The sequence below is a fragment of the Solea senegalensis genome, linkage group LG5, assembly GCF_019176455.1.
Source record: "Solea senegalensis isolate Sse05_10M linkage group LG5, IFAPA_SoseM_1, whole genome shotgun sequence".
NCBI classification, from domain to species: Eukaryota; Metazoa; Chordata; class Actinopteri; order Pleuronectiformes; family Soleidae; genus Solea; species Solea senegalensis.
In genome coordinates, this window is record NC_058025.1 from 27463520 (window position 1) to 27485785 (window position 22266).

A 22266-nucleotide genomic window follows, 5' to 3' on the forward strand; every position below is an offset into this window, starting at 1 on the left:
TATGTCAGCTGTGATTGGCTCTAGGAACCCCCCATGTGGAGAATAAAGTGGTAGAACATTAATGAATAAATAAGTCAACCCTGTAACAACACAGAGTAGTATTGTCTTTTCAAATGCCTCGCACTTTTATGAAAACAGTGTTTACTGGCAAAAAATTAATCAATGTCTTTACATTTAAGGCCAATGCCAAAATTAAACTCTACAATTCCATTACTGTTTGTTTTCAGTTCCCATGGAAGTACATTAACCTAAATTAATGCTACGTCTCACAAAAGTAATGCGTTGAAGTCATTTTTGAATAGAATGATAGAATGAAGGTTTCTGTTGTGAAAATAAAATCAGCATCACGTCTAAAATCAGTTGTTGGCACTGCTGTGGACCCTCCAAAGACCTGGCTGTCAATGCTTTTCACCAGGAGCATTCATCCCATAGAAATCTGCTCACACCGAGGTCTATGGCTTGTCAATGTGTTCTTTGCTAATATAGGTGAACCAGCCCTTTCATGTCAATGCACATGTATATGTTTTCATAGAAATCCTTCTGCAGTACCACAGTAAGCATATGTGGCTCTGCTCCTTGAAATGACACTTGCAAGTGAATGTTGTTGTAGCAGAAAATACTGTCACCATAGCAACATAAACAGCCCCAAACAAAATGAGGATGGAAATTGTGATTTCTATTCCAACGGTAACTGGCTGTCGTACAATATGTAAAACAAACATTTCAAGTTTTCTTTCAAATATTGGGTATGTATTTGTCATACTTAGTTTAAAATTGTATTCCACTCAACCACAGAGCAACACAATTTTCTATTAAAAAAATAATAATACATGTGCCAAATTGGTGGACAATTCCTTTCTTCACTATCATAGACACACACTGTGTATTTTGACTCAAACCACCAACTGAATATAAATAATAGATGTAGTCTAAAGTTTTGGAGAGTGAAGCCATTGTAGAGGTGAATGAAACCAATAGTCACCTATGTGTCACTTCTGGCAGTGTATTTTTTCAGTGCTTACTTTTCTATCACTTGTAGTTGAAGTTGTATCAAGTAGTAGAGGATAGTTCAGACATACTCACTATCTAAGCATGGCTATTCGTAGGGACACAAGGGCATTTTCACAACTTATAAAGGTTCACCTCATATAAGAAATGTTTGCTGCATTTTCTTATTATTAGATGTCATTTCTGACTGGATTACTGAAGTCTGTGAACTGCTACCCTTCTGCAACAATGTCCATAGACATAATTAGCAATTTTACATCACTGGGATATAAGAGCTGGTGATTTACTGCTGCCTCCATTGGTAAGTTTTGTTATAATAGTGTTTGAAATGCCTTTGTTAGCATTAGCTAAACAACACAAACTTACCAAATGAGGCAGCAGTCGACCAGCTGCTCCTGTGTGAAAAACACAAATATTCTCTGTGGGCTTTGGTGTGGGAGAGTGTGCAGTAGGCAGAAATGTCTGAAACCAATATTCTCACAGGCCAAAGCCAAGATCTCTACATCAACCTTATTTCATTAAGTCTACTGTACACATATTATTGTATGTATAATGTCAAATATCGCCACATCTGGGGTGGGGAGATGGTTAAGCCCACTTTTTCCTTGTTTTCTGTTACTCTCTTTCTCTTTCTGCATGAGAGAAAAACTTTCTGATCACATTACCACTTTAGATGATATCACCATGGCTTCCAGTTCCACTGTCGGGAACCTTGGAGTTTTTGACCAGGATTTGTCATTTGACTCACACATAAAGCTGATTTCCAGAACAGCCTTCTTCAGCCTGCGGAACATTATGGAAATAAGGAGAAAAACATTTTCTCCTTAAAGAACGCTGAAAAACTAGTTCATGCTTTTGTTACATCTAGCTTGGACTAAAGTAATTCATTACTATCAGAATGTTCCAATAAGTCTGTTAAAACCCTCCAGTGCTGCAGCACGAGTTCTGACTAGGAACTAGAAAGAGAGACCATATAACTCCAGTGTTAGCTTCTCTACACTGGCTCCTGTACATTTTAGAATCCAATTTAAAATCCTCCTCCTCACGTACAAAGCATTTAATGATCAGGCCCATTATACCTTAATAACCTAGTTTTACCATATAATCCCAACAGCACACAAAATGCAGCCATACTTGTGGTTCCCAGAGTCTCTAAGAGTAGAATGGGTGTCACGATCCCACTTTCCTCCACCGTTATTATTGTTGTGGTTTTCCTCCGTGCTGCGCTCTCTCTCTCTCTCCCTTCTCTGCACGAGGCGTGGCTGACCTACTTCCACTAATGACACTGGTGATCAGCAACACCTGCGGCGGCTCCTCCTCACCTGCTCCTGATGAGCAATCAGGAGTCCCCGTTCCCTTTCTGGGTTTCATCGTTGAGTGAAGCCAGCTCTCTCCTGACCCCACAAAGATCAGCACCGTAAGGGACTGGCCCACCCCTTCCACTCGTAAACAGCTCAAGCGTTTCCTAGGCTTCGCAAACTTTTATCGCAATCAGGAGCCATTGGAACTTCCCCTGTCTCCATTCACCACTGTGAGGCTGTTCCATTCAGGATTCCCCTCCTCACTGACTCTCACCCTGGGCTCTCGCCATTTTCCCGGCACAGCTGCATTGGCCGTCTCGTTCCCCTCATTGTCGGGTCCTCTTAGTAGTTAAACCGCTCTTATTAGAGAGCGTAACACAGAGACTTCAGTTACCAAGCTCCACTCCTGTGGAACCAGCTTCCAGTGTCGGTTCAGGAGGTGGACACACTCTCTGTATTGAAAGTTACACTTCCTTTTTGATATCTCTTGCTGGGGGGAATTCTGTGGTGCACTCACACTCACTCTCTCACACTCTGGGTATAAAAGACTTTATCTTGTTCTTTCCCTCCCTAGTTTGTACCTTTCCTTCTTGTCCTCTCTCTCTCTTTCTCTCTCTCTCCAAATCCAAATCCAGTTTCAAGGCTATTATTATCCCTGGCAGAAGTATTATTGTATTATTATTATTATTATTATTAGTAGTAGTAGTAGTAGTATTATACTACAGTTAAAGTTGATATATATATATATATATATATATATATATATATATATATATATATATATATTATAAACAATCTCTGCTGCCGCCTGTATGAATGTATAAATGACATCATAGTTCTATAAACATGTCAGAACTGATTCAGAAAGGTCCTGTCTTAACCTATATCCTTGCACTTTATAACCCTGCACTTTGAGTTGCCCTGTGTATGAATAGTGAAATACAAATAACCTTGCCTTGCCTATAACCTGACACAACTGCTATATATCTGCTCCTGATCTCTATCTTCAGTCTCTACCTTGCATCCCTCTTTCACTTTATCTTCCCCTTTCCTGTCCCCCACCTCTCCTCTGTCCTCCATTTTTCTTTCTACCTCAGATGGCTGCACACTTTTGGGTCTGTCAGATATTTCTTCCTGTTAAAAGGGAGTTTTTTTGCTCTTCACTGATGCCTAGTGCTTGTTCATTGTGTGAACTGTTTCTCTTATCCCTATAATATAGTCAAGGTTTTTGCCTTACTATGTAAAGTGCCTTGAGATATGTTGTGATTTGGCACTATACAAATAAAATGTAAGTTCTGTGCATATTTTAAATAATCCGATATTGATATCGGATCGGGACGATATCAATATCGGTCCTATATCAGCCAAAAAACGCATATCGGATCATATCGGAATGCCTCTCAAATCTCTGATATAAGCACTCGGATACAACAGTCCATTCTGCTCCAGCTCTTCTATGCAGAAGTGCCCGTTGTGATCATGTGGCCTCTGCGTATTGGATGCATGTGGATCACGTGTCCACCGTGCCTGCCATAGATCACAACAGCGTGTGTGTGCTACTGATATTTCAGAGGTTAAATATTTTTCTTTAACCTCTGAAATCTCAGAGGCTATGAAGCCGCACAGTCAATGTTGGCTGCTAAACCAACATTAATTCATAAACCAGCACCACTTGTCGACTTTCAACAGCCCCCGTTTGTTAATCATACCCCAAAAACCAGCCATGCCAAGAGCTTTGTGTGTTTTAAATGTGTCCGGATGCTCCACACACAGACCTAAGTATGTCTGTGGGGCTGGTCCCCGGGCTCCGGGTTTACCTGCGGGACGAGTCACTCACTGTGTGGGTTGGGCTAATCCAAAATAGTGAAAACTATTTGGGGGTGTTCTCTGAAGACACGCTGTTACGTGTGAAACACAGGTGCTCTGAAAACACCCCCATGAGCACTTGGTACTTTCCTCCTGATGAAATGAACCATATACTGTATGAAATGAACATGGAAAAACATCCAATATTCTTATGCTGAAGGTTAAATTTGATGTAACCCATTGGTTAATAAATGGGTCAGTTTTTCCTCATACCTACTGTTGCTTCTTTGTTTAAGTAATATCCCTTGATCAAGCCTAGTCTAACATTCCATACTACAAAATAAGTCATTGAAGTATATATGATTCATGCTGATATTATATCGGATCAATATCGGTATCGGCCAATACTCAAGGCTCCAATATCGGTATCATATCAGAAGTGAAGTGATAGTCGTATCCCATCCCTACTATGTATCAATGACCATCAACAGTGACTTTACTACACTACATCCATAAGACTACATTTTTATTTGAGAATGGTGTTTTCAGTTAAATAAAAATGTCCAGATGAGCGTTTCTTTCTTAGCAGAAGAAATCTGCAGCCATACACACAGAAAAAATGAGTCCAGTCCAGTTCCTCATTAATTATGTTCTTGTCACAGTCTGCTCTGTGCCCCTCCTGCTCTGCTGCTTTGCCACACCCCTCATCAGCTAACTGCTTCCACCTGCTGCTCTCACCTGCTCATCATCTCCAATCAAGCCAGTATATATGCAGCTCTCCACTCACTCTTTGCCAGATCATTCCCGCACTGCTTACCTGGTATCAACCTGATCTGCCCCTGACTTTTGCTTCACGCCTCAGCCCCGGTAAACCCACCCACCTGCCTTCTGCCCCTGACTACAAGCTCTGCCTGCCGCTTTCCTGCTATTCGTCTGTAGCTGCTCACGAGTCCCAGATTTCCTGCCTACCCTGTGGCCCTCTGCTAACCTGCTATACTCTGCTGTTTCATTTGTTTAGTGTCAAATAAAGACTGTCAAAGTAAACCTGCTTGTTTGTACTGCTATTGGGTCCAGCCAATACCCGTTACAGTTCTGCTTCATTAGAACCAGGTTTTGGACTCCATGAGCACTTTTGGTTAGTGTTAATGACAGAGATTGTTCTAAAGTAACAAATACAAGAACACACACACATCCTCTCTCTCTCACATGCACATACACACACGACTCCTCAGGTCGAGCGAGTACAATAGTCAATAGAGAGAGAATGGGAGTTAAGGTTCATGAGCCTGTTGTGGGAGTTGTAAGGACTTATCATTTTAACACCTGGTCCAAACGTGCGTGTGTGTGTGTGTGTGTGTGTGTGTGTGTGTGTGTGTGCGTGTGCGTGCGTGCGTGTGTACTACATACCACTCTGTGAGTACCAAAAAACTGATAAACCACAGGAAGGACATTTTGTATAAAGTGAGAACAATTTGGTGCCATCACACCTTAAAAGTGATTTTTGAGAGTTCAGACTTGGTTTTAGGGTTAGGGTTAGAATTATGTTTAGTTTAAGGTTAAAATTAGATATTTTGTTGTGAAATTGTGTCTTTGTGTGTGTTTTCCAGGTATTCCTTATGTTGTGGGGACCTATGTCTGTTTACGCAGTCACATTATGCGCATTTGTTCTTATGGGGACAAAAAGCAAGTCCCCACAACGTACATTTTTTGAACGAAGTAATGCTTGTCTGCTCAACCCTCGCTTTTTGAGAACTACGCTGGCTTTCACCGATCAAAATGCCATCTTTGCCTTCTACGTTCCCATTTAAACGTACAACTTTTACTTGTGTATATTGTGATTTTTTAGATCATAGCCGCGTACGATAACAAACATATTTTTATTTTTCCATATTTTGTTAGCATGTGATCACTAACTGCTATTATCAAAGTAAGTGTAAAAAAAGCTAGTGATAATTGACTTTTCTGTAAAGGTTCAGTCTGAATAAAAGAGAGAGAGAGCAGTGTGTCTGCATGTGTGGAGAGAAGCAACATGCGAGGGAAGGAGAGCGGCTGCCTCCACACAAGAGAGAGAAGAGAAGCCCCTCACACTCTGAAGACAAGTAACAGAGATTTGTACTGATAATGTATGATGTATTTTATTACCTGATCTGTTCAATAACAGCAGAACTTAAAAAGGTATTTATATAACATTAACATCTCTGCATCTTAATACTGTAAATAACAGTGTAATCTACAACATAGGTTTGATGTGTTATTATGACAAATATTTATGCACAGATCAATTATGTTCTATACTGTTATGTCATTGTAATACTGAGTAGCCTATAAACTACAACATGTCTTAACAGGTGAATAGTTTAGTACAGTTGTGTAAAACAGCCATTATTTACCTGAAGTTCAGACAACATTTTGTCAGTTATGAATTTATTTATTATTAACTGTGATTGTAAAGTGATTATAGTCTGGCTGATAATATACTTTACACTGTGATCGGTAGAAGCTGCTACTCATCAGAGCTGTCATCCTTCTCAACATCATCTTATGTTTGAACGTGAGGGGTATCCTCATCTGCCCAAACATTTCTGTAAACAGCACATAAACCAAAGGATATATTCAGAGAACTGTAGCTGTTAAACAAGTGGAACAAATTAAAATTTCAACTGACATTGTTTACAGGATATTCAACATAAAATACTTGAATATAAAACATAAACACATAAATGAAAGAGAAGAGATTTTTTTTTCTGTAGCTTGGTTTGACTGATTTGAATTTTGAATAAGAATTTTGTTTTGTCTGTAACCCATTTCAAGGGACTTTGAGGCCCCAGCTAAAGAGAACAGGGTAACAAATCCTCGTAGTCCACATTAGCTGCTAAAGTGGTGGAGGGTTTGTTCACATACACAGACCCACCTGGAATACAAGACTAGGTCGAAAGCAACAATCATTAATGTTATTATGTCAGAGTAGAATATTTCAGGAGTTTACAATGTTTCCATTCAAACAAAGTTGAAGCAGTTCACGTAATGTGCATTAGCAACTATACCCATGAAATACAAACACAAACACTGCTCTGTGTTCTAGTTACAGATATAATATTACACAGAACATTGAGATACGTATGTGAAATTACCTGTTCAGTGGAAAACGTTTGTCCCTCATCAGTGATTCCACTCGGTAAAGACAACACAAACATGTTTCCGGGCACCGTGTTTTCTTTTCTTTGCAGCCATAGATTCAGGTGCTGGAGCTATTTATTGTTGCGACTTTGGAGTAGCGGCTCATGACTGTGTTAGCTGTGAAATGATAAACTAGCCCCAGAAATACTACACACTATTACTTTAAGGTGAAAACATGATATGTAGTAGTTATGGTTAAGGTTAGAGTAAATCCAATGATTTAATTCAGTGTAATGTCCTCAGAAGTGATGAAAACTGTGTGTGAGTGAACGAGAGAAAAAGAGCACAGAAAGCAGAAGGAAAGAGAGAGTGCATGAGAGAAAGGCTGAGGAAACATTTTATCTCACCAGGTGAGGTCAAAGGTCTGCAACTTTGATGCCGAGCTTGGACTGAGCATCTTAGCGCGGCGATGCGCACTGGAAACAGTCACCATGACAACCCGACACAGCACGACTGCATTGACCTGCAGGCAGAGGACAACACCATCAACATGGCCTCCTTAAAGTCAACATGAGACATGCTGCCACAGATTAACTTGCCCCTTCAGCTTCAGTGCAGAGGAAGCATTTACCCTCATGCTCAGAAAGAAGGAAATCACAACACAGAAAACACTATTCACTCATTTACTAATTCATTCTTTGCTGACTGAGAAAAGACAGACTGCAAAACACACAGAAAATAAAGGAAGTTTTCAAGTATTTTCTTTTTCTGTGGTTTGGTTTGACTGATTTAAATTGTGTTTTGTCTGTAACCCTGACCCCAGCTAAAGAGGTCTAAAAGCATCTGACTCTTTTTTCTGTCTTTTTCTCTTTCTGACACAATTTGTAAACCGCTCATTCTCCCGCACCAATGTCCATAGAGAAAATCAACAATTGTATATGGCTTTGGATCTTTGGAGCTGTTGATCCACTGCCTCCATCATTAACGTCAAATTATTAAAGCCATTATTTTGTGATTGCAAATCCCTTTCTTAGATTGACCTAAATTATAAACACTTACCAAGCAGCAGTTGACCAGCAGCTCCAGTGTCCCTGTGAAAAAACACACATTTTCTCTATGGACTTTGGTGTGGAAGAGTGACAAGACAAGTTGTCAAACTTCAGTTTCCAGCCTATTTAGACAAAACAAGAGGCTCAGTGTATAATTTTGTAATTTTGAGTGCATATCATATAAATGTAAATATACAAATACAAATATAAATGAATGCACGGTACATAATTCTCACTGTTTTTCAATATAGTCAATATGACATTCCCACACTGCACGCAAAGTGATGTATTTAATGTGATGATTAATGGAGGAAAGGTGGAAGCACAATAGCTATTCGGAGCTTTGTGTAGTCGTCCACTTTTTTTACATTTTGCTAACAGCTTCTCTATTCCTCGGCATGCTTGCCCACTCAAGTACAGTAAGTGTGGATCTGTGGAGCAATATAAAAACAATGCTGGTGCTTGTGCAAGAGCAGGTGCCAATCTGTGTGTTACTGTGCAATAAAACAAAGTGGATGCTGCTGCTGTGGCCCTGACAATGCAATTCAGCTTAAGAAAACATGTATGTGAAGGCACACAACACAAGCAGATTTAGAGAAGACTTCAAACTGACAGCACATAATAACACAACCACATACACAAACTTATCAATATATTTACCGGAAAATGTGTGTGTGGCTCTGTTGGAGCACCTATGTTGATCGAGTTTGTATGTGTGTGTAAATCCTTTAGTTTGCTTGTGTTTTGTCTATTTTCTCAGGATGAATGTTGTTCCACTAGTTTGTGGTTGTTGTTTATTCTCTAGAAGTTTTTGTGTTGTTACTTTGGGTTTAGTTTTATCAGGCAGCTGCCTCGCTTTTTTTTGTCTTGTGTCCAAACCCACTCAGCCCAGACTTTTTCCCTGGCGCCTTTTGTTACCTTTTTGTCAACCCGTTTTTGGTATTTGCTTAGCACCTCTGGTGCGGGAATATTACTGTTTTAACCTGGCTGTCTGAGTTCTGTTTTTTGGGTCCCATTCCCGACAACGCCATGACATGTCCATTATATTACTGTTTGGTACATAAGTGATATTTGTTGACATGCTCACTCAATGTTGTATGTCATGATAGGTCAAATATATTGAATTAAAATGTTTGTAATTACAGTTTCAGGTTTCTGTAGAAGAAACTGTTTCCGAGTTCAAATCTAAGCGTCAGAATGACCCGCCAGCAGGTTTACATTGAAGTCAAGTGAAAGCTTGATGTGTGTGTCTCTTTTAGATGCTGGGGCTGAGTCCTGCATGGGTAATACGGCCATACCGTAACGGACCGCCAATATGTCTAATGCAATACCACATCCGCCCGTAACCATTAATAAAAGCCGACCGTGCACTCAAAAATATAACAAAGCCTCTGAGAACAAATGACATGTAATGAAAATGTAAAAGTAAAAAGTACACCTGACACACAAACCGCTGTAGTATTCCACATTCAGATATATAAGTCATTTAGCCTTGATAACAGTGACTATTGCTTGAGTAGGTCATACACTCAGTAGTCGCACAACATATAACATTTTTGTTGAGGAAAAAATAGACCTTCTGGTTGACAATCTTCACAAAATCTCTATCCAAAGCTGGCTACAATCACAGAATGCAAACAAAAATATTTATTTGTGAAAGAAGAACAGAGAGAATCCTCTGATTTTTCAATCATGTATTTACCAGTATGAGAAAAAAACATCCACACCATCTTACTGTACAGGTGGTATCTTTTTATTGTTAGTAATATCAGTGGTACAAAAAATTAAATAAAAATGTTCAATCAACATAATTAGTCGTCACAAAAGTTCTAATAAAAAAAATAAAAAGACATGTTATGTCCGAATGTAAACAGTGTGGTCAGGATCTAAAAAGGCACATGGTAAGTGTATTATTCCAAGAATTGGGTGAGAACAGGGGAGTGGGTTAGTGAATGACTTATGGACCACTTCTATTATACCTTTTACTACAACTGTTCACGCCAAGACATCACAGCCTGGGTCATTCTAACAGCTGTATGTGTAGGAAGGTGTGTATTATCAGATATGTCATGAGTAAAATGAGTGAGACGATTAACACTAATTTTAGAGTGAGAGAATGGCGGATGGATTCAGGCTTTCTGTTCTGTAAAGGAAAGAGGATTAGAGGGATATAATATGTGTGTGTGTGTGTGTGTTACTCAATTGTTAATCTCAGCATCTTAAATGAAGTCCCACTCAAAGCCCCGTCAAGGTGGACTGGATCCCCCTCACTTGGACATGGCCCTCAAGGCTGACCATTCAACACTGATTACAGCTTCCTGCTGTTTCACATGAAACAGGTCATGTCCAGATAGAAACGGCACAAAACGTAAACAATGTTTTTATTTGCCATTTTCTAAAAGTTCCATGTAAGGATGGCATTACATTACATGTCATTTAGCAGATGCTTTTATCCAAATCGACTTACAATGGAATTGAGTACAATCAGCCAGGGGTGAAGTCGAACTTGCAACCATTGCGACCATGATGTCTTTCGCACACAGGGTACCGGTCTTAATCACTGAGCCACTCCACCCCCATCATTTCAGGAAATATCTCTGTCCACACGTAACCCCCTGAAATGACTCAAAACATTAGACATAATAACAGAGACAGAATGAACCAAGCCAGGGGAAGAAATGGAAATAATGTCTGTTTGTTTAGTTCACGGTTCTTTCATTTCCATGTGCATATTTAACGACTTCACAGACCCTGGTGACTTTTTTTTTAAGCGACTAGCGAGTATGTGCAATTCTGTGTGTGAGTGAGATCCATCTAATTGGAGATACACACACACACAGAAACAGTCACAGACCAGAACAATCGACAGTGTGTGTTTCAACACTATTTTTAACCCCCTTAAGTGAAATCTTGAAATTACTTGTTATAGTGTTATACCCGACCAGGAACCTGTGCTAGTACCACCCCACCTGTTCACACCCACTCGGCTATTGTCTCTCCGCCTGTTGATAGGCAGAGTACTGGATGTGTTACCAGCCCTCCTCCGCAGCCTCAACAACCTAACCGTAGAACTAATGTCAGTTTTGCTCGACCTCCAACCCTCACTAGTATGCCAGGACTTCACACTACTCCCATCCACTTCAGCATGGGACGAAAGACCACTGTGCCCACCAGCAACTTCGGTACATTCACGGGGGTAGGAGACAGCTCTCAGTGGGCCCAAACCAAAGCAAAGATAACACTGATAAGCTGTTCTCCGGGAACAGGAAGGCTGATTGGGAAAGTATCCAGGCACAAGCAGGTCCCACAGAGTCCTTTGAAGTGGAGCAGAAGAAACTGAAGGGTCAAGTGACAGAGTTACAGGAAGTCAATGTCAAAAAGGTAGAGGAACAGAGTAAACTGAGGGTTAGGTTCCGCTTAGCAAGGAGCTGAACTCTGTAAAGAACCAGACTGCGAAGCTGCAAGAGACCTTGGTGCAAAGCCAAGAACATCTCACTAAGCTTCAGCCTGACTTAAGATAAGATAAGATAACTTTATTTATCTCACAGTGGAGAGAAAACGGTGTTACAGCAGCTCAACTATAGATAATAAACAAACAAATAAACAATATACAAGTAAGTAAGAAATTATTTACATATATATATATAAATATAGATATACATTTGTAATAAGGTGCAGTTTCTCTATATATACAATATACAATGAATGTAAACATGGCATTATGGCAGACCAAAAATTAAACATGATAACAACAGGGACATAAACATCGTTATATTATTTATACACTGTTGTAGAGTACTGCAGTAGGAATGAATGACCTGCAGAGGCGCTCTGTCCTGCACTTAGGGTGCATCAGTCTCTGACTGAAGGAGCTGCATAAGGCCCCAACAGTCTTGTGTAGAGGGTGTGAGGTGTTGTCCATGATGGCCGATAGTTTGGCCAGGGCCCTCCTCTCATGGATGACCTGAATGAAGTCCAAAGGACAGCCACAGACCGAGTCGGCTTTATTTATGATTTGGTTCAGTCTGTTTTTGTCCTGCACAGAACACCCCCCTCCCCAACACACCACAGCAAACAGGGCTACTGACACGACCACAGTGTCATAGAATGTCCTCAGTAGTTTCCTGCACACCCCAAAGGAACACAGTCTCTGCAGGAGATACAGACGGCACTGTCCCCTCTTGTAGAGTGAGTCAGAGTTGTCAGACCAGTCCAGTTTGTTGTTTAGGTGAACACCCGGGTACTTGTATGTCCTCACCCTCTCGATGTCCAGTCCCTGGATGTTCACTGGTGCAGTGATTGTGGGTTTCTTGCTGAAGTCGACCACCATTTCCTTCATCTTGCTGGCGTTCACTTGAAGGTGATTTAGCTCGCACCAGCTGACAAAGTCCATGATGGTCTGCCTATACTCCAGATTGTATAGCAGACCAGATGGGGGTGAGGGTGGGAGTGATGGTGAAGGACCCAGTGGTGTTGGTGATGGTGACGGGGAAGGGGAGGGGACAGGAAGACAAGGGGAGCTGGGTTTTTGCAAGTCAGTGCAAAGGCCGGAGGGGGAGGGGGTGTGAGTGGCGTTGAATCTATTGAAGAACAGATTCAGGTTGTTGGCCCAGTCTCTGTCTTCAGGAGCAGGTCCCTCGTCCTGACCTTGCTCTGCCCCAACATGGCTTTAAGTTCCCTCCAGACCTCCTTCGCGTTGTTCTGCTGCACGTGGTCTTCCATCTGCTTCCTGTAGTTGGCCTTGCACTCCCTGGTCTTCCTTCTCAGGTCCCTCTGCACTCTCCTCAGTTCCTCTCGGTCTCCAGATCTGAAGCCTCTCCTCTTTTCCAGCAGCAGAGCTCTCATTTCTGAAGTCACCCAGGGCTTGTTGTTGGAGTAACACCACACCATCTTGGTGGGCACGTAAGTCTCCTCACTGAAGTTCAGGTAATCTGTGAAGCGTCCCAGGACACTGATGAAGCCACCATTACCCTGTGGGTCACAGACCACCTTCCATTTTGTGGTGTCAAAACAGTTCCTGAGCACTTCACTCGTCTCCTCAGACCACAGCTTCACACTTCTTTTGGTGGGGGGAAGTTGTTTCACCATGGGAGTGTAAACAGGACGGAGGTGGACAAGGTTGTGGTCTGAACGATCCAGCGGGGGGAGGGGGAGGAGGAGGAGGTGTAGGCACCTGCTGTGTTTGCATACAGCAGGTCCAGGGTTTTATTGTCTCTGGTGGGGCAGTCCACGTAATGCTGAAAGTTGGGGAGAGTGGCAGACAGGGAAACGTGGTTAAAATCCCAAGAGATGATGAAAAAGGCTGGGGGGTTGGCTGTCTGTAGCTGCGACACAACACCGTGTAGAAGCTCGCAGGCAGCAGCGGCATTGGCCGAGGGAGGGATGTACACAGTCAAAGCAATAACATGTGAAAACTCCCTCAGCAGATAGTACGGCCGCATGCTAACTGCTAATAACTCAATGTCCCTTGTACACCGTTGCTCCTTCACGTTAATGCGTCCAGGGTGGCACCACTTGTTGTTGACAAACATCGCCAATCCCCCACCCTTCTTCTTACCTCTCCCGTGTGTCTCTGTCGGCTCTCACAAGTTGAAAACCATCCAGCTGTACCAGTGAGTCCGGGGTGAGATCGGTCAGCCAGGTCTCCGTGAAATGAATGAGACTGCCCTCTTGGTACTCCTGCTGTAGCCTTGTTAGCGCCGCCACTCTTCCGACTTGTTCTGGAGAGACCACACATTCCCCATGACAACAGATGGAAGGCATGGTTTGTACCGTCTTCTCCTTTCACAACGTTTAACTCCGGCTCTGCATCCCCTCCGTCTCCTCCGAAGTTCTGCGGGGATGTCCAGTCTCTCCTCGGGTATTAGCCTAGCGTTGCTAAGCGCTAACAGCTGATCCCGGGTGTAAACAACAGCACCGTGTCTGAGCGTGTTCGCCGTCACGGAGTTTAAAGGTCCGCCAAAACATAATGAAAACAATAACAAAAGTCTCACCAGCGTCACGTCCAGACGTACACAGATCGATTACTGAACATAAATAAACAATAAAAAAGCGCTAGACGTGCACATAGTTCACTTCTAGTTAGAAGAAAGTATGGAGCTGCTGCAGCAGGCTGCCACTCAGGCGGCGCCATCATACAATGTACAGCATTCTACAGCAAAGAGTCAGGAAAAGACCCAGACTGCAGAGCTGCAGAAGACCTTGGTGCAAAATCAGGAGAAGCAAGTCACTAAGCTTCAGTCAAACTTCTAACAGAAAGAGTCAGAAGTTTCTGCTCAGCGTCAAGACCTCAAGGCACCAGAAGAAAAGCTGAGCTTAGCACAGGAGGACTTGGCTGCTAACCACACCACTGCTAACTCCAAACTAGATCCTTGCCTTTCCTGAAAGGCCAGAAGTCATTACTCACAAGAGTGGAGCTTTTGAAGTCCAGCAAGCCAAACCCCACTTACACTTCTTAGAGACCCAGCTACCATGAGAAGCTGGTTGACTGGAGGAGGATCCTAGAGGGGGTGGAAAAGATCCTGAAAGCAGGAGGCTTCTACCTCAAGCCCGGTCAAAGTGGGAGGAAGGACGAGGCAAAGCCCAACCAAATGACTCTGGTGTTGCCCAACTAGCAAAGGAAGTAAGACAACAAAGCTTTGGGGGTGGGCTACCTTGTGCAAGAAGACAAGCTCTTTGAGATGGCTTCTATTAACTTCTCTAAAAGAAGGAAGAAAATGCGATTTTTTTAAGTTACAAAACCATCTTTCCAGGCTATATAAAAATCCTCTAGGTTATTGGAACGCCATTTTCTTTCTAATCCACGTAACGCCTGTTTAAGAGCACGAGTATGTATTGGCGTTAAACCATGATACTCGTCTCATCTGATTCACCACTTTCTTTTTCAGAGGGGCAACGCAATCTAATGTAGTCCACAGTGTGGCTGCTGTACTATCAATAAGGTTATCTATGAGGGCGGGGGTAAAATCACAAAAGGCACCTTCAGATGTACTGATATATGGCACCGAGTTAAATGAAGGTTGCACTGTCTCTTTGAATGTATTAATATTATTATCGCACAGGCACTGGCTGTAGCTGTATTTCTTATTTATGTTATTGCAGTTCATGTGAGTAAATAATGATCAGTAAGGAGAGGGTTTTGAGGAACTATGTTTAAGTTATCAATAACAATACCATAAGTTAAAACAAGATCGAGGGTGTGACTAAGGCAATGAGTTGAAACAAATCAATCGATTCCAACAGCGAGTTAAATGCGCAGCTAAGACTATCACGGTCAACATCTACATGGATGTTGAAATCCCCTACAAATATGATTTTATCTGTCTTAAGCACTAACTCGCATAAGAACTTAGAGAACTCTGATAGGATCTCTGAATAAGGTGCAGGTGGACAATAAACTGTAACTATCATAATTGGTTTCTGTGATTTCCAACTAGGATGAGATAGATTAGGAATAAGGCTTTCAAACGATGAATATCCTGGTTAGGGTTTGGGATTGATTAATAATCTAGTATTAAAAATGGCTGCTACACCTCCTCCTCGGCTTGAGCTTCTAGGAATATAGGTATTAGCATGAGTGGGTGGAGTTGACTCATTTAAACTAACGTAATATTGTGTAACTGTAACCAAGTTGCAGTTACACAGACTAAATCATTACAATTGTCAGAAATTAGATCATTTATTAAAACATATTTTGAGGAGAGTGACCTTATATTTAGTAGTCCACATTTAAAAGTGGTATTACTTTATTCTATTGTATTGTTGGTATTCATCTTTATTAAGTTAGAATGTCTAACTCCTCTTCTGTTTGTTATTGATTTATTTACTTTAGTTTTTACTTTAGTAGGTCGAGGGCTAGAAACATTCTCTATGGGGTTTTTGTGACACAATATGTTACCGCCCTCCAACTTTGGGACCAACTTTGTTGGCGCCAGTGTTCAAGGAACTCTACGAATTCCTAAGCAACATCGACAAGGATCAAGTCCAAAAGAAAGCAGCTGCCGCTGGGACATGGGTGTTTCACCCAGCAGACTCTCCTCACTGAAATGGAGCAGCTGAAGCTGCGGTCCGTACACTTTGGAGAGCATTGAGCAACATCGGGGTGGAAAGTAACCTGACAGCACTGGAGTTCCAGACTCTCCTCTACCTGGCCACTAATCTGTCAAACAAAAGACCATTCAGCAGAGAGCCCAGGTACAAGACGAGAGTGTCGGAGTCATCACTCCCAACTCACTTCTGCTTGGCTGTGCTGGACCTAGCGGGGACACCTGAGGGTTTGAGTATCTGACTCACCCCGTTGTGCGTCTGAGAGTGGTCCAGATTGAGGTTGTCATGTTCTGGAAGCGGTGGAGCCAACTGGCGGTCCCGGGCCTCTTCATTTGACAGAAGTGGCACGCACCCGCGTGTCACAGTGGGAGACTTCGTGTGGTTGGCTGACCAGAATGCACTGAGAGTCCAGTTTAGGCTCGGTTGAGTCATGGAAGCTCATCCTGATGTGAAAGGCGTAGTATGAGACGTGAGAGTGAGGACATGCCAAAGTAGTCCAGTTTCCAGTGGACAGAGTAAGAAAGGCAAAGAAATGGAAAACTGCCCCTCCACCATCCTTCACAGAGATTTCAGGAGGCTGGTGTTTCTGTTACCTGTGGAGGAACAGGAATTGATTCCCCACAACATGGTGTTTTCCGGATGGATCCCCATCACGTGGTGTGTTTCGGTAAAGGATCAAGACGTCAGGAGGTTGGTGGTGTGTTTCGGTAAAGGATGCCACTATGTCATCAACATAACATGTTCATACATGTTCCGCCTTCAACACGGTCATCCCCTACAAACTCACCCACAAGCTGTCCACCCTTGGCATTCACCCCACCCTCTGCGACTGGCTCCTTGACTTCCTGACTGGCAGACCCCAGACTGTCAGGATTGGCAATAAAACATCAGCCAGCATCATCACAAACATTGGCACTCCACAAGGATGTGTCCTCAGCCCCATCCTCTACACCCTGTTCACACATGACTGTGTCGCCTCCCATAAAGACAACATCATCCTGAAGTTTGCTGACGACACTGCAGTGATAGGATGCATCACTGCGGCGGACGAAGCGGCCTACAGGACGGAGGTGGACAGTCTGGTTTCTTGGTGCGAGGACAACAACCTCACCCTAAACACAGACAAGACGAAGGAGATGATAGTGGACATGAGGAAGGAGAGGAGACCTCACCAACCACTGTTTATCCGGGATCTTGAAGTGGAGCGGGTGAGCAGCTTTAAGTACCTCGGGGTCCACATCACTGAGGACTTCACATGGACCACCAACACAACACAGCTGCTCAAGAAAGCACAGCAACGGTTGTATTTTCTGAGGAGGCTGAGGAAGTTTGGCATGTCGACAAAGATCCTCAGCAACTTCTACAGCTGTGTCGTGGAGAGCAGTCTGACCAACTGCATCAGCGCGTGGTACGGCAGCACTACAGCCATGGACCGCAAACGCCTGCAGAGAGTGGTAAAGACAGCTGAGAGGATCACCAGGTCCCCACTGCCCTCACTGCACAGCATCTACCACCGCAGAGTCCACAGGAGAGCTGCCACCATCATCAAAGACAGCACCCACCCACAACATGGACTGTTTACACTCCTGCCCTCAGGACGGAGGTACAGGAGTGCCAAATGCAGGACAACACGTCTAAAGAACTCTTTTTACCCCACTGCCATCAGAATCCTCAACAGCTGAACGGGACTACAATAATCCTGTCACCTGGTTACACTGTCACTTTAATCTGTTACTGTCACTTTAAAACCTGAAACATGCCACTTTAAATCTGTGTTCACTTTATGTACAGTTCTTATTTTTACACTTATTTTATGCATATATGTTATTTTAGTCTCTTTGTAATATTTATATTTTTCTTATGTATATTTATACTTTTTTTTTTACAAAAGCATCTCCTTTTTACTTTTTACTTTATGCTGGTGTTTTTGAGTGGACAGCAAAGTAAGAATTTCATTGTACAGGGAAACGTGTTTCTTTACTGTGCATATGACAATAAACACTTTGAATCTTGAATTGAAATCATACCCAAGAATGTAGCTTAATGTACCCAGTTGTGGGTGAATATTACTTTTGCAAGGTAAAATTCAGTTAGTTGCCTACTTGAATCTAAGTGGCCTACTTAGATTCAGGAATCAGTAGGCCAAGTGGGAGGTGTAGAACTTTCTAGCAGGCAAAACTATCATTCTCTTTATTGTTATAATTGGTATTAAAGCACTGTTGCCTTTTAACATATTATTAAAGCGCATATATAAGACAGTCGAGTTGTTCGCCGTACTTGTTCTGGTTGCCCCTTCCAGAAGGGATTATTGAGCTGAAAGGATCAGTCAGTAAAAATCTGGACAATAATGAATGACAACACAAGAGAGAGTTGGTAATATGACGTCATCGTATTCGCCATCTACATGGAAACGCAAGGCCGGCACTTTCCCACTCTGGGAGGCAAAAACGCTGTCTCCGTGTGGATGGCCCCTTAGAAAAATGTTCAAATGTCCAATTGAAAATGTGTAGTTGCAAGTATTGTGATAAAACATTTGCTATGCTATTAGCCCAAATGAGTTGTGTTGTGTTGTGAAAAAGTTGGCCTTGTGTAGTACTGGTCGAGAACCCTTTTTTAATCCATTATGAATAGCATTTTTGTTTGTTGTTTAATTGTTTAAATTGTGTCATATAAAAAAAACAGGCAAGTACTTACTATGATTGGTGGGCCAGCAGTAGAATTGTCTGTTGCATCTGTAATGTCAGACAGACATGTCAAAAAAAAATAAAAAATTTAAAATACAACTGACCAGTCCGAGTGAAATGATGCCCAAAGCAATAGTTCAGCTAATACCTACAGCTTCTGCCTCTGTGGCCTTTACTGCATTATGAACATGTCACCAAGCGAACGCATGTTTATGTAATTAATATTGTCAATTAAAAATTTAGAAAAACAGCGATATTTATACCGATTTGAAGCCACAGTAAGATATAGCAAAGCAAATATTTTATATTAACTGTTGAAGGCTCACGTTTTACACTATCATAACTTATTTTGCTTCATGAATTCACTGGTAAAAATGTGTCCACATGTTAACCAAAGATGTAGAAATTAAAATAAGTCTCTTGTGATTAAATGCTTGCTAGCTGCTAAATCCTTCAGTCATGACATGCATATATTCAAACAAACTGAAAACACCTCTGATAGACTTTGTGCCAATTTATCAATTAAAATGCTACTCACCAAATAACTAATCCTTCCGATGGGGGTGGATGAAGAAAAGTTAGATCCAGCTTCACATGTGTAGCTCAGATGCTTTTCGCTGTTGCCTTGTGGCACTTAACGGCAATTTGACGTATTTTAGGAATACATTATAGTTATGTTAAAACACAGTCAATGGAGCATGATTTAACATATGTTCTTGTATATTCATAGTAAAGTGTAAAGGTTAATACAATTCAAATCCTGCTGTAAATGTTTACAGTGATAGTTTTATTGTGAAAATTCTAAATATTTTGTTACCACCCACTGCCCGCTTAAGTTTAGTTCATTTTCACCATTTTCACCAAACTTGTGAATCTATTATGTATATTTTTTCACCCAGCCTTTTTGTGGGTCACCCATTGTATACCCGACCTGGTGCAGAACTCTGTGCTGAGGGATGTGACAGAGTGGCGGTAAATATTGCTCTCGGGATGAGATCGAGCTGGGTCTCCTCTTCACCCTCTCACTATTAAGTTTCACAATAAACAGAAAATATATTTGCACTTTTCAGGGCTTATATGATGATTTGAAACCCTTTGGGATAAAGTTAACAAGTTAGCTTGTTTTACCTGGTGCATGCAGTGTAAGCAAACAGACCCATAATTTGGCCAATATGGAAACAAATGTTATCAAATGTTTTTTTTTTTTTCTATCAATACATTTTGATATATATCACAACATCATCAAAAAAACTTTCTGTCAAGCTTAACATTTCCCTATTATGCTGGAATGTAAAGATGGGAATATGTTAACTGTAGCAAATTGTGCAAATTCCTTTCAAATAAATAAATAAATCAGATATATAGTAAGTAAAATATTTATAGTGACAGGTCCAAACCTTGACGTTTTACAGGAGAACAGATTAAATTATTTGGTCAGTTCTAAATAAATTAGGTATTATTACAAAATATCAGGAACTGCCTTTAAAATCTGATATATCTGATTAGTGTATTTTCATAAATGTATTCAATCAAGATTATCAATGCAACAATCAGGTACACCGATACTTTATCACGATATGACAATATCCAAAATTTAAGACCATATCTTGTCTCATGTCAGGATATTGGATTGGGCAATATATCAACAAAACATTAATATATTGCCCAACCCTACTAGACACACACACGTACAGCAGACACAGATTACATACCATCAAGACAAATATAACAGGTCCCACAAAGGCCCAGATGGTGTCAGTCTTCACATTTAGCCAACAGTGATCATCTGCCTTGTAATTATCCACTGATACAGCCAATGTTACACCAACTATTAGTACAGGAAGTCCTGAAAAACAATTCAATCAAACAAAACTAAAGTTATGCTTCATTTCTACAAATGTTCATGGAGCACTGACAGCTGCACCATGAATTGAAGATAATATTTAGTCTTCTCTGTTCTCTTGGCATATTTAGTCTGAAGGGAAACATTCAGCACATCTGCATAGACAACTCAGTGTTTGTGCTATTTATTCACACAATGTTCCCAACTTGTGACAACACTCACAGATGGATTTGGGAACATGAACAGCACCAGCTACAGGAGAGTTCTTCTGTTTGAACTAGGTTAAGTAGAACATAAAATCACACTGCAGAGATGTAAGGTTTACCCCAGCCAATGATGTAGTAGAGCTTCATCCTGCGATCCTCACTGATATTGACTGATACAACTTTGCTCCAAAGCAGCAAGCCCTCCACCAGCATCCAAGAGAAGGAGGCCATGAAGAAGAGGTGAAGAAGTGCGGTCACCATGAAGCATGCTGCCTGCACAATTACAAATTAACAACACTGACTGAGTACCTCATTAGCAATGGCATTGACTTCACAGTAAATAGTAAATTTAAAAAAAATAATAATTGATTGTGTTGCCTGATAAAGGACCTGCTTTTAGATTGCACCCCTGATAGTGTTTCATTTTTCATTTAGTTTGACTCATGTTCACAAAGAGAAATCTAAGACAAACTATAAATTGTTAAAGGGGACATATTATGCAAAATCAACTTTTTAACCATTTCAATACTTATATTTGGGACACTGGAGGCCCTACCAGTCGCCAAAGTGTGGAAAAAGAATTCTGGGTCATGTTTTCGTGGTCCCGCTTAGTGTAAGTATAGGCAATAAAACACTCGATGTTGAATTCTCTGCGCTTATGACGGCAGCTTGTGCATTTCACCACGAAATGTTACCGCCCCACCAGTACGTTTACTTCGAGAGCTCCACCTTAGCTCCACCTTGTCCCTGCGAGAGTGCAGGCGAGGGAGGAAGAGCGGTATTATGTCAACGCGGAGGGACAAGTGTGCTGTTGGTGGCTGCACAGTGGAGCACAGTGTTTTACAGAGGATTTTATATATGAAGCTAATGTGCCAGATAAAGTCAGCAAACGTGTGTTGTGTGTTCGACCGCTTCACATCAGACTGCGGCCAGCGGTTGCCGTATTTAGTCAGGGGACGTATTTCACCGACGTACAAACACACACATTGTTAAGAAAAGGTCACATAGAGCTCATAACCATTGACCATTCTGACACATCCTAATTAAAAATATTTGTTCAGTACGTCCTCCATAACCGGAGCACAGACTCAGTCTGATACACTTACATATACAGCGGCAGTTTATGCAGCTCGCCGCTGACGATCAGCACATAGGGACAGCGGCAGGCTGAATAAAATAGCCTGCCGCTGTCCCTATGCGCTGATC

General features: G+C 41.7%; 1 protein-coding gene across 6 annotated transcripts in view; it reads right to left on the reverse strand.

The window, feature by feature from the left end:
* Window positions 1-22266, reverse strand: part of adgrd2 (adhesion G protein-coupled receptor D2) — a 65507-nt gene that overhangs the window by 27598 nt on the left and 15643 nt on the right. For 3 of the 6 annotated variants that reach the window (XM_044026090.1, XM_044026091.1, XM_044026089.1), the window contains 3 exons: window positions 21180-21333; window positions 20724-20857; window positions 7640-7755 (listed from right to left, as the gene is read on the reverse strand). In XM_044026090.1, the coding sequence (XP_043882025.1) occupies window positions 7640-7755; window positions 20724-20857; window positions 21180-21333 (404 nt within the window). Of the gene's footprint in view, window positions 1-6336; window positions 6698-7136; window positions 7425-7639; window positions 7756-10854; window positions 10897-19021; window positions 20037-20723; window positions 20858-21179; window positions 21334-22266 lie in introns of those variants that run through there. The other 3 variants (XR_006360434.1, XM_044026092.1, XR_006360436.1) reach the window with 3 other exon arrangements.